The sequence below is a fragment of the Coenobita brevimanus genome, chromosome 47 (genome assembly GCF_032717465.1).
Source record: "Coenobita brevimanus isolate Jiangsu-jjx chromosome 47, ASM3271746v2, whole genome shotgun sequence".
Lineage (NCBI taxonomy): Eukaryota > Metazoa > Arthropoda > Malacostraca > Decapoda > Coenobitidae > Coenobita > Coenobita brevimanus.
In genome coordinates, this window is record NC_137000.1 from 10,073,319 (window position 1) to 10,089,183 (window position 15,865).

The 15,865-nt window shown below is 40.2% G+C and overlaps 1 protein-coding gene across 1 annotated transcript in view; it reads right to left on the reverse strand.

Annotated features, from left to right (window-relative positions):
• The window catches only part of LOC145398939 (PHAF1 protein CG7083), a 37,254-nt gene extending 24,398 nt beyond the window's left edge, over positions 1 to 12,856 (reverse strand). The window contains exons 1-4 of the mRNA XM_080271676.1: positions 12,732 to 12,856; positions 8,912 to 8,994; positions 7,510 to 7,637; positions 5,434 to 5,593 (exon numbers count right to left, since the gene is read on the reverse strand). Coding sequence (XP_080127802.1) covers positions 5,434 to 5,593; positions 7,510 to 7,637; positions 8,912 to 8,994; positions 12,732 to 12,795 — 435 coding nt within the window. The 5' untranslated portion in view covers positions 12,796 to 12,856. The remainder of the gene's footprint in view (positions 1 to 5,433; positions 5,594 to 7,509; positions 7,638 to 8,911; positions 8,995 to 12,731) is intronic.
• Positions 12,857 to 15,865: the final 3,009 nt, after the last annotated feature.

Here is a 15,865-nt window from a genome sequence, read left to right on the forward strand (position 1 = left end):
AAAAAAAAAAAAATTGAAATTCCCGCAGCTTCCAATTGTAGCGCGGTAAACTCACGCCACCCTCTGTCCCTTTCCCGTGGCCCCTCTGCCAGTGTTACCATATCTAGCATAATTTTATTCTTTTAGCATAATTTTGATCAAATTTTCGAGTCTGGAATATTTTTTAGCATATTAGAAGTTTTAGAATCATTCTAGCATAATTTAGAATGGAATGGAATATTTTTAGAATAATTTTATAAAAGCTACAAATCAGAGAGAGAGAGAGAGAGAGAGAGAGAGAGACAAATAAGGTAAGATGTTTGAATAGTTGGTTACTTTCAGTTTGGGCTTGGTTGGGTTGGATTAGGTTAGGTTAGGTTAGGTTGGATTAGGTTAGGTTAGGTTAGGTTTTAGGTTAGGTTCGGTTTGGTTCGGTTAGGTTAGGATAAGTTTGAGCTTTGTACTTTACCCATGAAACTTAGGTTTTTCCGATGGATTTTGGTATGATTCATTCGATTTTCAGCTTCATTTCAGTCGGAAATGACCATTTTCTGTGTTTCCCCCCCTCCCTATAACCCCCGATTCCCCAAAGATCCCTCATTATTTCAGGGGGATGGGGAGGGGTCATATCTCAAAATCTGGTTATTTCCGATGGAAATGATGCTCAAAATCGAACGAATCACATCAAAATCCATCAGAAAAACGTAAGTTTCGTGGGAAAAAGCAGTATGGGTAGATACCGATATTTATCCTCTTACTGTATGTAGGTTCATTTTAATATTTTCATAGTAAACAATATATAATTAATATGTTGCACGAATATGTATAGAATTTTATCATTTAGCTTCAAGTTAGCATAATTCATTTTTTACTTGGAACAAATATGCTCAATCTAGCATAATTTTTTCATTGCCCTAGCATAATTTCGTTGTTTGGATATGGCAACACTGCTCTCTGCCTCGCATTCTTCAGTCCACGCCTGACTGCCTTAAGTGGCTGTTGTGGTTGTAACCACACTATGATATGAGCCTCTTGCCTCCCACTTGCTTTCCACATGGCCCCAGGACGTAAGCCAGCCTCACCAAAGGCTAATAATACAATTAGTAAGAACTCCAAAGTGACAAAACGATCAAGTTATGACCTTAGCAGAGAAAATTGTGTTACTGGACAAGCTAAGAAACGACCGTGTGAGTGTTTGCTATCACCAGTTAATGCATCTTTTTATTTTGTACTGTTTTGTTAATAAATGTGTAGATAATTGTGTATTACAGTACGGTGTTTACGTTTTTCCTTCATAATGGAGTATGTGCTTTCAATCTTGTAAGAAGGTATTTCGGGATGAGTATGGAGGTTTCGGGACAATTCGCAGTCACAACAAACACAAAACAATTCGCCTTCATTAATGAAGATAGCTGTGGGTGACGCTAGAATATAATTCAAAGGCGACTACAGCGAGGAAGAAACAAGTTAATTATTGACTAAAGGTGCAACTAATAAATAATATCCAGAACCTACGCTACTGAACATAGACTTTGCTGGATCCCCCGGAAATATAGTTATTAAAGTATTGATTAATTAATAATAAGTATATTGATGAAAGTATTGATTAGTATATTTATAGAATGGCGGGGAATCGTCCAGGGTGCGAATTGTTCTGAAGGGGAATCGTCCATGTTTTGACGGGGAATTGTCTGACGGCGAATTGTCTCGCAATCAGTATGGACATGGACTGTGTGATGGGCAGCATGGTGGACACAAGTGCAAGTTTTCAATTGTTAATAGAGTATTCGCGGAATTGACTTTTCGCGGGGGTTACAAGAACGTAACTACCGCGAAATATGCGGGATTACTGTACTCACATTTTCCATTTCCTCACCATCCAACTTCACTGTACATTCACTGACTTCACCTCTCTCAAAGACCATCACTTTACTCTTCCCTACATTCACCTTTAGATTTCGTTTCTTACACACTCTCTCAAACTCATCCACCAAGCCTTGCAGCTCCCTTTCGTCTTTGCTTAACAACACAGTATCATCTGCAAACAACAATACAGGGAGTTTCCAAACACTAACCTCTCACCAGGGCCACTCCAACATCCACTGCCCTACCTTGCACCTCTTTTAATACCCCATCCATGTACAGATTGCATAACCATGGAGACATGACACATCCCTGTTTTAACCCAACCTTCAAAGAGAAAAATTCACTCAGTTCACCATCCACACGTGGTATTTAAGTTATATAAATGTTCCCTCCCTCCCTCCATCCATCCCAAACTACCACTATCCCGCTTGATCAGAGGGTAGCTGACTCCTTTACTTCGTGGTTTGAAGCAGCTTACGATACTCAGAATGTGTTGTAACATCTATATAACGTTATCACATCCGAAAAAATTCCGATTGTACAGTAATATAATACTGTAAAACAGCGTGATGCAAATCAAAATACGCATTATACTTGTACTGGCTTCAAATGCAAAATAGTTATATTTTTCTTAACATTTAGGCTTGCTTGGAATTCTGTCTGACAGAGAATCACATTGCTGAAAAGAAGTCATCCTCAGAGAAACAGACAGAAAAACTGACAGAAAGACAGGCATATGCCTTAGTCAGTGTGGTTATATTATTCTTAATAACAACAAACACATTTTGTAAGCCAGGTTGAACAAATTATTCCCGCATGGAAAAGGAAAGACACAGATACAAGTTATTTGAGATTACGAATAATTGCTATCTTATTCTTGCTAAAAACAAATCAGTACATGTATCTTTGAAAAGAAATCACCTCCTAAATAAGACAGACAGACACAGATTCTGGATTATTGATTCACGTTATTATATTATATTCTTGATATCACCAGATGACATTATTCAGATTAGGTAATAACACCCCCATCTTGTAGACGACAACGTGATAGGCATTTGGGCAAACGGACAAGGGGAAAGACAGACAGACAGTCTCTCAATCATTACTTCACATACATTGCTACTTCACTCCTGCTAAAAAAAAAAAAAAAAAAAAAAAAAAAAAAAAGGCAATTTTATTCAGCATAAGTAATAATAAACTCTTTCTGTAGATGAAGACGTGAAAGACAGTCCAGCAGGTAAAATAAACAGAATGAAAGCGAGGCAGACAGTGTCTGAATTACCAGCTCACATTAACTGGAATTATCAGCTCACATTATTTGGTATTGCAATATTGTTACTGCCAAATGATTTTCTTCAGTTGCAGTGAAAATACGACTCTCCCGGACATGGAGACGTAGAGCATATTATGAAGACATATTGACAAACAGACAAACAATCTCCAAATAGTACATTCATGAAGTAAACTGCTATTTTATCCTTGCTACTGGCTGATAGTCTCATTAAGCTTAGGGTAGAACATGCCTCACCCATTACACAGATATTTTGGCTTACTGAATTACATTAATTACACCTATGCTCTCAAAGACAGAGCACATATTATTTTTTAACAGCACTGAGTCAAGCTTGTAATGACCTGTCTTTTCAAGCTCGTACTGACCGGTCCTCTTTCCTTATCTTATCACACTGTGTGTGTGTGTGTGTGTGTGTGTGTGTGTGCGCACTTCATACTGTGAAGCAAAGGAGTGAGCTATCTCTTGACCAAGAGATCAAGAAAGGTGGTTGTAGTTGGGAGTGGATGGAGGGAGGAGGACAGGAGGGGGTTTAGAGCTATGTCCAAAGACTAGCCCATTCTTGGTTTCCAGGCCACGGCATCGACAAGGCCTGGATACTTTCTTTGGATCGCGACCGTACACTTCACTCTGTATTGACGCTTACTGTGTATCAAGAAATGTCAAATGTACATTCAATGTAACTACATGAAGTCTGCTGAAACATCTAATAGGAGTGGTATGTTCACAAGTGATCCAATGGTGAGTTTGACATTCATATCTCTTCGGGGTTAAAAGACTAGACGTTTCTGTATTGGTAGAGCAATCAATCTATTCTGTATGAGCCACAGGAATTATGAGGGCATGCATTGTTGGAGGAAGTTTGCAGCATGGTGCTTTGTCAGTCCATGGATTGAACTGCTGGAGGAGGTGAGGATGGGAGGTTTGGTTTAGGTCAGTTATTTTGGGCTGCAAACAGATTTTACTTGTATTCTAATAAATAAATGCATAAATAAACAAACCAATGAACATAAAACTGCAACAAGACTAATCTGTAACTTCAAAATTTGACAGGTCAAATCTTTTGCTGGTGTACAGCCATTTATGGGGAAAATCTGGTCAACATAATAATGTCACCTACCAATCATGATGTCTACAAAGTATAGACCTAGCTCTTTTTATTTTTTTTTATTTTTATTTTTTTTAAGATACTGGACTCACCTCACTGATACAGGTGATGGATTGCAGTTACATATTCCTTTCTGTACATAAAAAAAAAAAAAAAAAAAAAAAAAAAAAATAATAATAATAGTAACCTATTTATCTATCTATCAATTGCCAGACGCCTTAATCCCACACGGGGTGGCCACAAACAAATCGCCTCCACGTCGCCCTGTCCCCCGCCATTTCACTGCCCTGCTCTCAACTCACACCCCCCTCTCTCATATACCTCTCCACTCCATCCCTCCATCTCATCCTTGGCCTCCCCCTCCCACTCTCCCCCTCCACCTCACTCACATACACACTCCTTGTCAGTCTCTCACTCTCCATCCTCTCCACATGGCCAAACCACCTCAGTGTGTTTCTCCTAATGCTTCCTATCACATCCACATCCACACCACAACACTCCTTCACATCCTCATTTGTCAGTCTGTCTCTCCATGCGACTCCACAGCCTCTCAGGTAACTCATTTCCACTGCTCTCACTCTTTGACTTGTGTCCTTTCAAAAATGTCCAAGCTTCACTTCCATACGTTAGAGTTGGTTTCACAATACAATACTGTCGTGTAGTAACTTTTTCACTTCCATGCTCACTTCCCTGTTTCTTATCACTGCTTTCATGGAACCAGCAATCTTTCTTCCTTGTTGAACCCTTTCAAGCACTTCACCTTCGAAACTTCCATCCTTACTCATCACACTGCCCAAGTACTTAAGCATACTCACATTTTCCATTTCCTCAACATCCAACCTCACTGTACATTCACTGACTTCACTTCTCTCAGGGACCATAACTTTACTCTTCCCTACATTCACCTGTAGATTCCGTTTCTTACAAACTCTTCCAAAGTCATCCACCAAGCCTTGCAGCTCCCCTTCATCTTCATTTAACAACACAGTATCATCTACAAACAACAGTACAGGGAATTTCCAAACACTGCCCTCTCTCATTAGAGCCACTCCAACATCCACTGCCCTACCTTGTATTTCTTTTATAACCCCATAATAATAATAATAATAATAATAATTAATAATAATAATGAGGTTTGTCATCGTGCCTGAATACAACTTCGTGACTCCAGATATCAGTAATTCACCTGGTATTTTTGACTGATGGCAAATTCAAAAGAAAGCCCTGGGAAGTTGATGGATAAAATTTGCCGCTCATAATCGTAGACGCCTGGGTGGGTGGCACCAAAGGAGTGGTCAATTTGTTCAATGCTTGGGATCACTTCAGGGGAGTTGAAAGGATTCCCACTGAAAAGGAAAATGACTTCAGTTAATAATTTTTGGTGAGGGGAGACAGAAAAACTTAACTAATACTGGTATACCACCACTTATTACTTATAGTGGCATCTCCATATACCATACTGTATTGATATAATATAAAGAATCTCTGCTATATTAAATCCCCACATCAAATGTTCTTATTGGAGCTGGGAACTTCCACAATCACTGCTGCAAACCGCAAATTCCACAATTGCGGAAGTGTGATTTTGTTTGTGGATTTGCGCCTGTGACAATTTTTATGCAAATACAGGATGCGGTTTTGCGTTCGTGGAGAAGTGCATGATCAGGGATTTGGCACCCCTTTTAATGTAGCTGTGTCCGGACTGACTCTGTCAGATACATTTATGTGAAGCTACAGAACGTGGTGAATGTTTTTGGCATATCCGATAGGGCCAGGATTCTGGGGACTTGAATGATGAGTGAATGGAAGAGTGGCCTATTGGCCTGGGCAAATCTGGGCTGTTTGGACATAGCTACTCCTTACCCTGCCCTAGGGTAGGAAAGGAGGTCCGGATGATGATGATGATGATGAATATTCAAGCAGTGGGAATGACTCAGTTTTTTCATTCATTCAGTCATCATCCAATCCTACGTTGCCCCATAAGGAGCGTAGGAGCCCGGGGCTAGGAAAGTTGGTCCTGAAATTTAAGATGAGGGTGACCTGCCTCACTCATCCCTTAGTGGCATTACGTGAGTAATAAACTCCAACTACCCCTTGGATATAAACCTTCACCAGCTCAATCCGACTGGAGCTCCGTAATTATCCACTAAACCACCAGGTGCCAAAATTTGGTTATATGGTTACCACCCAACGCAGTAAATGGTTTCCTGGTGTACAGGAAACCATTTGGCTTGTCACTCTGTGTAGAGTCACCCACAGGCAGAAGGAAAAGGAAAGAAAGAAGGAAAGAAAGACAGAAGAGGGAGTGTAGTCACCCATAGGCAGAAGGACGACGAAAGAATGAAGGAAAGAAAGACAGAAGAGGATGGTAGGAAAGAAGGATGGAGAGGAAAAGGCAGACACCCGAGAGCAGCACTACATCGAGCGAGTGGATGGTGAGTGCCCCCACCTACCACAAATGGCCCATTTTACACGGCAAAACAAAATGACTATAAGCCTATCTGTGTTGTGAGTGAGGTGCTGGACAGGGATACTTTCACGCAGTCGTCCTGAGTAAATACAAACACCACAAAATACCCCCAATACCCTATTTGGTAGGTGGAAGGTTGCAACAACAGTTCAATACATGTGTCGTTCTGAAAAGCTTTGTATAGTCAGGATCAAAAGTTCATTTCCATTCCAATGTATCAAATTCACATCTATGGCATGTCTGCCACTTTCCCCCTGATGCAACATTTCAAAGAAAATCATCTATGGGCAGAGAAGCGTATCAAACTTCTCTCACCTTAAAAATAGTAGACAGCAGAGTTAAGAGAGATGGAAGAGAAGAAATATGCAAATTACTGTTCTCCAGCCATACAAACTGGCATGTGTCAGCCTTGTCCATCTGATAACAGCTCTCCATGCTACATGATCTCTGGCACCACCTCTGTTCAATCCTGATGTCATTTGGAAGAGCTTCATCCCTATATGTTCCTCCACATTCACACTCCATCTATTCAATGCACATTCTCTAATCTCTCCAAATGTCCAAACCACCTCAACTCTGTCCCACACATGACATCATAATCTGTGGAAAGTGTGGACAACCAAAATAATAAATCAACACACAATCACACTAAGCTGCAACCCATTATATGATGGTTACTGTGTACAGCAGCTGTGGACAAGTCAGTCTAATACTTAACTGCTTCTAATTTTCACTTTCCTCTCCTGGCTCCTATTAGTGTGATGTCAAAAATATCAGCAACCAGGATCTTACCAGTACTTGAGTTTGACTGCCTTCATGTTATACACCTCAATCATCTTTAGCCGCTGACACACGGGATCAAAGTACAGTTGAATACCATCATTGGATAAGTTCAGGATAAGGTCAGTCTCCAGCGAAGTCTGAAAAATGTATATTTCTGATAACCCTCACTCTACTGAGAAGATGAATAACAAGTAAATGCAAAAGCATCAACACTCAAACATAATTCTATGTAATCAAAACTGCAGCTGATGATGCATAACTCTTGCCACTTAATGATATCATTTACATACAATACTTATCACTTTAAGTAGTCCTCCACATTAATCAAAAGCAGGTAATACAGTAAAGTCCCTGGCACATGAAAGCTTCTTTGTTTCATTATTCTTTTTGATGTACGAGTGCTAAAGTAAGTACAGTACCCTATACTGATACGCTAATGTGGCAAAAGACAGTATGCTTAGGTATGGTCATATGGAAAGAGTGAACATAGTCATTCCTGGTCTGCCTGGCCAAGCAGACCAGTCCTGCAAGTAAGCAACCGTGATGAAATGGGTATATGCAAGTGAGTTTTGCAAGACAGAAATGTGGGTTGATTTGGCAACTGCATGTGTTAGAAACCTGAATATAGAAGTTTATGAAGATATGGTAATGAATTAACAAAGGATTGAAATGGCTGGATTAATCCCTCTTTCGAACTTCACAGTTGATAAAATGAATTACCTGATTGGCTCACGTGAAGTGCATTTATAAAGAAAAAATTGCACATGGTTACACTTGTGGGGTGCAGCAATGATTCTGATGACGTTTATGATGTACAAACAAAACAGCTGTGTGGGCCACTTCACTGTGCATGCAGTCAACTTTTTCAACCTTTTACTTTATTCCTTGTTTTTGGCTCCTACCTTACCCTGTCTTTAGGTGTGATAAGTTTCAGGTCATACAATTTAGTCATCCACCATTATTTAGCCGATATTTCATTAATCTTGCAGCTCAATTCCTATAGCTCAATGACACAATAAAATAATACTGTAGTATAACTCCACATCCTTCTCACCAAGCTTTTCTGTGATAAACACCATAATTTGGCGTTAATTTTTTGTAACAGCTCTACTGTATGTTAAAAACTGAGAAATGGCAACTTTTAGGCCAAGTTAAAAATAGACAGGAGTAAGGTCAATCTGCTGGTTCATTAACCGCAGACAGAGCATCCATCCATGCACTATGTCTGGTCAAGGTAAGAGAAACTCTTGAAGCTCAGCTGTCTGGCTATATGAATGTCCCTCAACTCCATCCCTATCCTCCCAAAGGAGGATAATGAATTCTAGAAGAGTAACGTTAGCCTGCAGTCCACCAGAGTCACACTCAGACATGCCTGGGGTCACAACAACAGCAGTAGTACTATGGTACTTACGGTGTCGCTGTAGAGGACCTGCACACCTCGGATGGTGCCAACTTGGTGCTGGATTATGGCCACAGCCTGGCTGTAGTGCATCCCTGCAGAATGGAGCATAAGCACAGCAAAAATTGCATTAACATCAAGAAAATATACTGTGCTAATATCTATCTAATTGTTTACTGGCCCAACAGAAATGTAGGGGCTAAGCTATATATTCCAAATGTTAGAGTGGGAGTAACTAGTCACTTTTCCCTGAGTGGCATTATGTACTGTAAACAATAAATTAAGCACCAAGCATCACCCATCCTCAGATTAATGCCTTCAACCCTTGCTGGACTGATTCATTTTAAAGCAGTTTACCTCCCCTAAGTCACTGTTTTATAATCAACATAAACTGTACCTTATATGAGGCTTGCAGCTTGGCCCATACGGACCTCGTTGTGCCTCAGATGAGATCTTCAGTTTGGCAAGGGTTAAGGGCCACATCTGGTGCAAGCACCTTAAATTGCAGGCATCCATACACACACTAACATCATCCAATGAATAATTATTGCTGTAAATGAGCTACAGGTACAGTAGGCTATATAACCCTGTTACTAAAGAGAGGTGTCTCATACTTCAGAATAGGATGCCACACTTCCTCTAAAGGAATACTCATACTGAAATTGGCCATGGTACAGCTGATGTCTTCTAGAAACTGGAAGCTAAACTAAGTGCCAAAACCAGCTGATTACTTCCCAACAGCTGCTGCAAGCTGTTAGGAAAAAGAAATCTGCAGTACGTAATAAAATCCGTGACAATGTGGGATTTTCAGCTTGGACTTGACTCGCATCTTTGTAGATTAATGTTTCCTGCTTTATGCTGCATACAATCACCTGGCAGCAAAAATAAACCTCATGTTGAAGGATTTTATGAGGAGAGTTTCAAACCCTGGGGGGGGGGGGAACACACACACCAGGTGGCAGCAGGTATAAAATCTGGATGTCATCAGTTAGCAGAGGTTAACAAATAGGTTGCAACCCAATTATTCTAAGGCTACATTACTGGTATGAATTTTAAAAGCTGTATTAAATATGTGTATGAAAAATCAGCAATAATTTGTCATAACACAAGTATGAACTTGGTACTTAACAGGAAGGCAAGAAAGTGATATGATCCTGTGTCTCTGCTTGCCTGACCTTCAGTTGGGACCTGTCTCAACATGTCCTTTACCTCTATAAGCATCCCTTGCTTAACAACAGGGTTACATCACCCAAACTTTCTCAATCATGAGCCACAAGCAGATTGCACGTAAAGCTATTTCATAAAGAGTAGCACATTCCCTGCACACATCCTAAATGTCATAATTCTGGGGAATAACTTCACAACCAAACAAGTTCCTTCAAACATCGCTGTTTTCCTTGGTTAGCTGCATTTTTTCCTTTGTATAGAGATGGTGCAATTTTCCCATAACATCTGAAACTAAATCACAAGGTATAATGTATACCTGACTTTATTTTAAAAAACAAAAGTTCTTTGCCAGTTCTTTGCTCCTTGGACAAAACGACTGGTCACAAAAGTTGCACTCACTACTGTGAGGAGCTGTTTCATATCCTTTTGTGTTAGGAAACCACTGTTTTTACTCTACTGGCATTGATATCAAAACAACGGCCTTTCCTCCCCCCCCTTTTCCCCCAGGCAACTTTTGCGTATTGTTAACTTGCTGAGGCGTTGGAAGAGGCAACAAATAGCAATACTTAATTGTGAACTCATAAATAAATAAACAGCATTTTCATTACAGGCTAGTGATGAAAAAGTTGAAAATTCAGAGAGCACATCCTCAATGCCCAACTAAAAAACCTTACATAAAAGGAAATTTCTTAAACCCCTAGGAACAAGTGGGTCACGTAATTGTATTCTGGCTACTACTTAACAATTACACCTAAACAACAGATGCAATATATTATGTTAAGCTGGCTAAACATCTACCAATCACTTATATAATTCTAAAGGGACAGTTGACAGGCTAATCATCTACCAACCTCTTAAATAATCCTAAAAGGACAGTTGGGCCATGTAATTATTTTATTATGGTTTGTGGTTACCACCAAATGAATCTATTCAGCTGAGGGGGATATGGTAGTTGTATGCTTTACTTTGGGCAGCAGGAAGATCTTAACAATTCAATTCATATTCCTCATTTTTTTCTGTAGCTTTCTATTTTCAGGGCAGTAAATGACGTTTTCCTGCTGAAAAATGTCTCCCCTGTTATCATCATCATGTTCCAAAGTCATACTTATGGTTGTCTGATTCAGGCATAATGGAAGAATCTTACTCAGAGTACTCAAAAGTGGATTTCATTTCCTATTTCCCAACAGGAGGTTAGGTTAGGTTGGTTTAGGTTAAATAATTAGGTACAGTTAAGCCAGGTCAGGTTAGGTTTAGGTAAACTGTTAGGTTGAGACAGTCCCTTCTACCATTACGCCGATGATTCAAAAGAGCTGTCATGATGGAATACAGCTTAAAACAAAAAGGAAACAGATCTCACAAGAACCATTCATTTACCACTCCATTAATAATCAGAAAATTATAACAGATTATCAGGAAGATGAAGAGCTAATCTGGTAAGGTGCTTCAACTGCTTAAAGTCAAGCGTATGTTTACCGAGATACTATGTACTTCAATCAGTGTACAGTATCAGTGTACAGTATGAAAGTCATGGTTATTCTGATGGCTTTTTCCTGCAAACTTAACCTCCCGTAACCAACCTCAACATGCCTACCAGGCCCATCCTAAATAATAAACAACTAATCTGGCTCAGTAGGTTAGAGCGCTCCGCTCTGACCGAAGGGTCAGAGGATCGAATCCACCCAAGGGTCATTGGTAGACATCAGGAAGGGCATCCGGTCATAAAATGCTACACGCTCCAAACCAAAGTCCTCTACCCAAGGGCAACGCCTTAGCCCTTATCCAAAAAGGGGAACCTGGCGTAAAACTCACTTTTAATCTAACTTAGGTAACTTAACCAAGAAGTGTGACTGTTCCAAACTGCAAAAATACCTTATCCTCTTGCAGTGAACAAGAACAAGGACTGAAGTCCAAACTTCTTAACCTACTAAGCTCTTATGTTGGTCAACATCTGACCAAAACAGTTACACTCCCACAATAACCTCAATTTGCATTAGTCAGTTATTTTTCATCTATTTTGATAATCACATCACTGCAAAACAAAACACATAACATCTTTCACTTTAGCTCTTTTACAACTACTTTGTTTCTGTATTACACAATCTATTTTTACTGGTACCCATAGTTATCATACATAAAATGACAGCTTAACAAAAATCTCAGTTCAAGATAATCTTTAAAAATCTTCCCTGTCTTAAACAATCCCTTTAATTTAATGTAATGTTCTAAAATAAAAACATATATTAGTAATAACAATAAAGACCTTTCACTAAACCATAGACCTTCACCAGTAAAGTCTGAACAAAACAAGAAGAAACAGCAGATAAAACTTCGCATACTAGCAATCCTTTCCTTTGTTTAGTACACCGAGTATTCTAAAATGTTTGACTGATTTCTAGCAGCCACATGCAAATTAACATAATGAAGACTTCAGGAAGATGACAAAATTAACAAAACGGCAATATGAGCTGGGATAATGAATGCTAATGAGAAAGATGAAATAACTAATACAATAACGTAAATCTATGCGACAAAAAATCAATAAATACCATGAACTGTATGATTATGAGCATTATGGGATCAGGTCCATAGCTACGAGTAACGTAACACCATGCCAGTCTAGTAACGTAAACAAGGAACATTAATGTTATTGTGTATTGCCACTTACCTAAAACAAACTCCCATTTTTCTGAGCTTAGTGACTGTTCTGGGTAAACCTCAAGCTCCAACATACTGTTTACCTCACACAGCCTTGGTTACAACGTCTCAGGCGTCTTCATTACAGTTCCAGTGTCTTTCTCACAATTTACGTATCAGAACTTTTGTGCGTCCTTTATTCTGGCCTGCCTCATCTCTTCTCAATTTAACAACATAAGTAAACTAAAACAAATAAGAGTTTGGCGTTAACTTATTATTTATAGAGGGCTCTTAGTTGCTGTGAAAACACTTGGATCCCTTAAATTACTAAACATTGTTCTAAGTTCGTCACAACGTAGATTCCAGTCCTCCTTGACAGGCTCGTGAGTCAATACAAGGTATCGCGAGGTCAAAAGTTTACGCCTTTATAGAGTAACAGCTGATCAAGCGCATGCGCAAACATGCTTGCAGTTCAAGGTGTTTTTACGTCATTTGGGTGTCTTATCTTGGACTACATTAAGTGAAACATACTTCGTCATAGTTTTTTAACGACCTTGAAGTAAAGACAGGAAAAGTGGCTGGTCACGATTATCCCGTTGTAAAGAAAAAAAAAAGTTAACAAGCAATAACTGGAATCCTAAAAGCTTGAATTCAATAGCTCCCACTGGGATTGTTTTAGGGCATCGGATTCGCGCAGTAGTTAAAAAAAAGACATATTAACCCCTACTGACATAACTACTGTATTTTGAACTTGGTCGATAAATGTTTGAAATGACAAACTATATGTAACTGGAATAATGTTTACAGAAACACTGCTTGCTACTTGGTTCTCCTCACGCCACCAAAGCTGACGTGTAGTTACAAAACAAGAACTTCGGCTAGTTTTCTCCATATATGGTCAAGATGAACACTACATGAGTACCTACTTGCAGATTTTTTTGCTTTTTCCATTTCTCTGGTTTTCGGAAAGAATGTGGAATTTCTGTTCCTCCATTTTATTGATTAATGCACCCCTTTTCAATGCTGTTGGTTAAATATGGATGATAAACTATTTTCTATCTATACTGCCAGTCGTCTTTATCCCATAAAAGGTAACCTCATTAAATAGCTTACACGTCGCTCGTCCTCTCCCATTTGGTTGCCATCCCTTCAAGTTACCACCCCTCCTTAATGTATCCATTGCATCCCCCCCTCCTCCTCCTCTCCCCCCCCCACCTCACTCATGCACTCTTCTAGTCAATCTCTCATTCTCCATCCTCTCCACGGGTCCACATGGCGAAACATCTCAAAGTATAAATTATCTTAACACTTTCAAATACATCCACATCGAACATCACTAGCTGTGGTGTTTGATGTGGCCACAACGCTCCTTTACTTTCTTGTCTCAGCTGTAAATCTGTACTCCTCAAGCGAATATAATACTTGGCAACCCATTCCACGGGAGAGTGGTCTCTGGAGTGGCGACAGACGCTGTTATAAGGACAACAAACAGTTAATAAGCTAAGTATAACTTAAAATGGATTTCTCAAGAATAAAGTTGTGTTCTTGGATTCCAAACTGCGCAGAGTTTTATCTTGCTCTAATGCGCACACGATATCTGCTGCGCATAATAACTCTCCTCTGAAAGGGGGGGTCAGGTCAGGACAACCCAAGGGGCCATGACCAAACCTCCTCCCCCAGCACCACCACCACCACCATCTCTGACTCACAGCCCCACGCCTACCATCTCGACACCACTCTATCTCCAAGACACCCACCCCGGATGACGATTTCAATCCAGATTAATTCTAATGAACCTGGGGAAAATGCTTTGTTCTTATTTCCTTTCGGTAACATAATATTATGAGGACTGCAGTCGATAGCTTACCTACAAACAAACACACACACACACACACACACGCACACGCTGGTATTTCCTTCGAGTTAACTTCAGTACGATGACCTTATAGCCTTGGTAGCCCTTCCGTACAATGATCTCATTACATTTTCTTTCTTGTTTCCACCATACGACTGTATTCTGTTCAGGGGAGACCTCTCGTAGTACAGTGATTAGACCGTGGTTTGAAACAAGAAAACAAAGGCCTCTCTCTCTCTCTCAACCGGATTGGTCATACACGTCTTACTCATAGGTATTAGCTGTCATGTGGAGAGGATGGAGGGTGAAAGACTGACGAAGAGAGTGTATGTGAGTGAGGTGGAGGGGGAAAGAGGGAGGGGGAGGCCGAGGATGAGATGGAGAGATGGGGTGGAGAGGTATATGAGAGAGGGGGGTGTGAGTTGGGAGCAGGGGAGTGAAATGGCGGGGGACAGGGCGACTTGGAGGCGATTTGTTTGTGGCCACCCCAAACGGGATTGAGGCGTCTGGCAATAGATAGATAGATTAGATGTCTGGCGATTCGTCGCCTTTCTGCCCTTTTTGCAATGTTGCTCTGTCAGTACACCACATTCTCATTGCCTGTCCTCGACATACAGGAGTTCGGCTTCGACTGTTCCCGTTTTTATCCTCCCTTTGCCGACCTCGTTTTATGTGATATTTTAAGCGAGTCTCCGTATTTTTCTATTACCCGTTTAATGTCCTTTTTAACTAATTTAGGGATTTTGTATGATTATTAATTTTATCTTCCGTTTTTCCTTTATTTTCAGTGTTTACCATATTTTCCTTGTGATGCGACTTAGTGCCATATGGTCATCGTTACCTGGTGCTACCTTTTCGTTTCATTTCTCTCTCTCAACCTTCGTCCCATGGATCAAAGCCGTCTGGAAAATGTTAAACAAAGAAATAGAGGCAGTTGATGCCGGCAGGAAAAATGAGAGACAAATAGTAAATGACGAGAAAACGAATGCGCTCGCAAAATGCAGCCCACTATTATTATTATTATTTTTTTTTTTTTAGTATTCTCTACAGGTAAAAGTGGAGTCCCTGCACAGGTGTTTTTGCGAACGTAGTTGGAAGGATGTGAACTGAATTATGAATAAGCTTATGTGTATGTAAATGATGTGTGTGTGTGTGTGTGTGTGTGTGTGTGTGTGTGTGTGGCTGGGATGACAAAGGATCCTGAGGGAAAGACGGTAGACTGGAGACAGGAAGGGTAAGGGGAGGAGCGAATGGTACTGGTGGGGGAGGGGAAGGGGAGAAGGGAATGGTAATGGTGGGGGAGGTGAAGG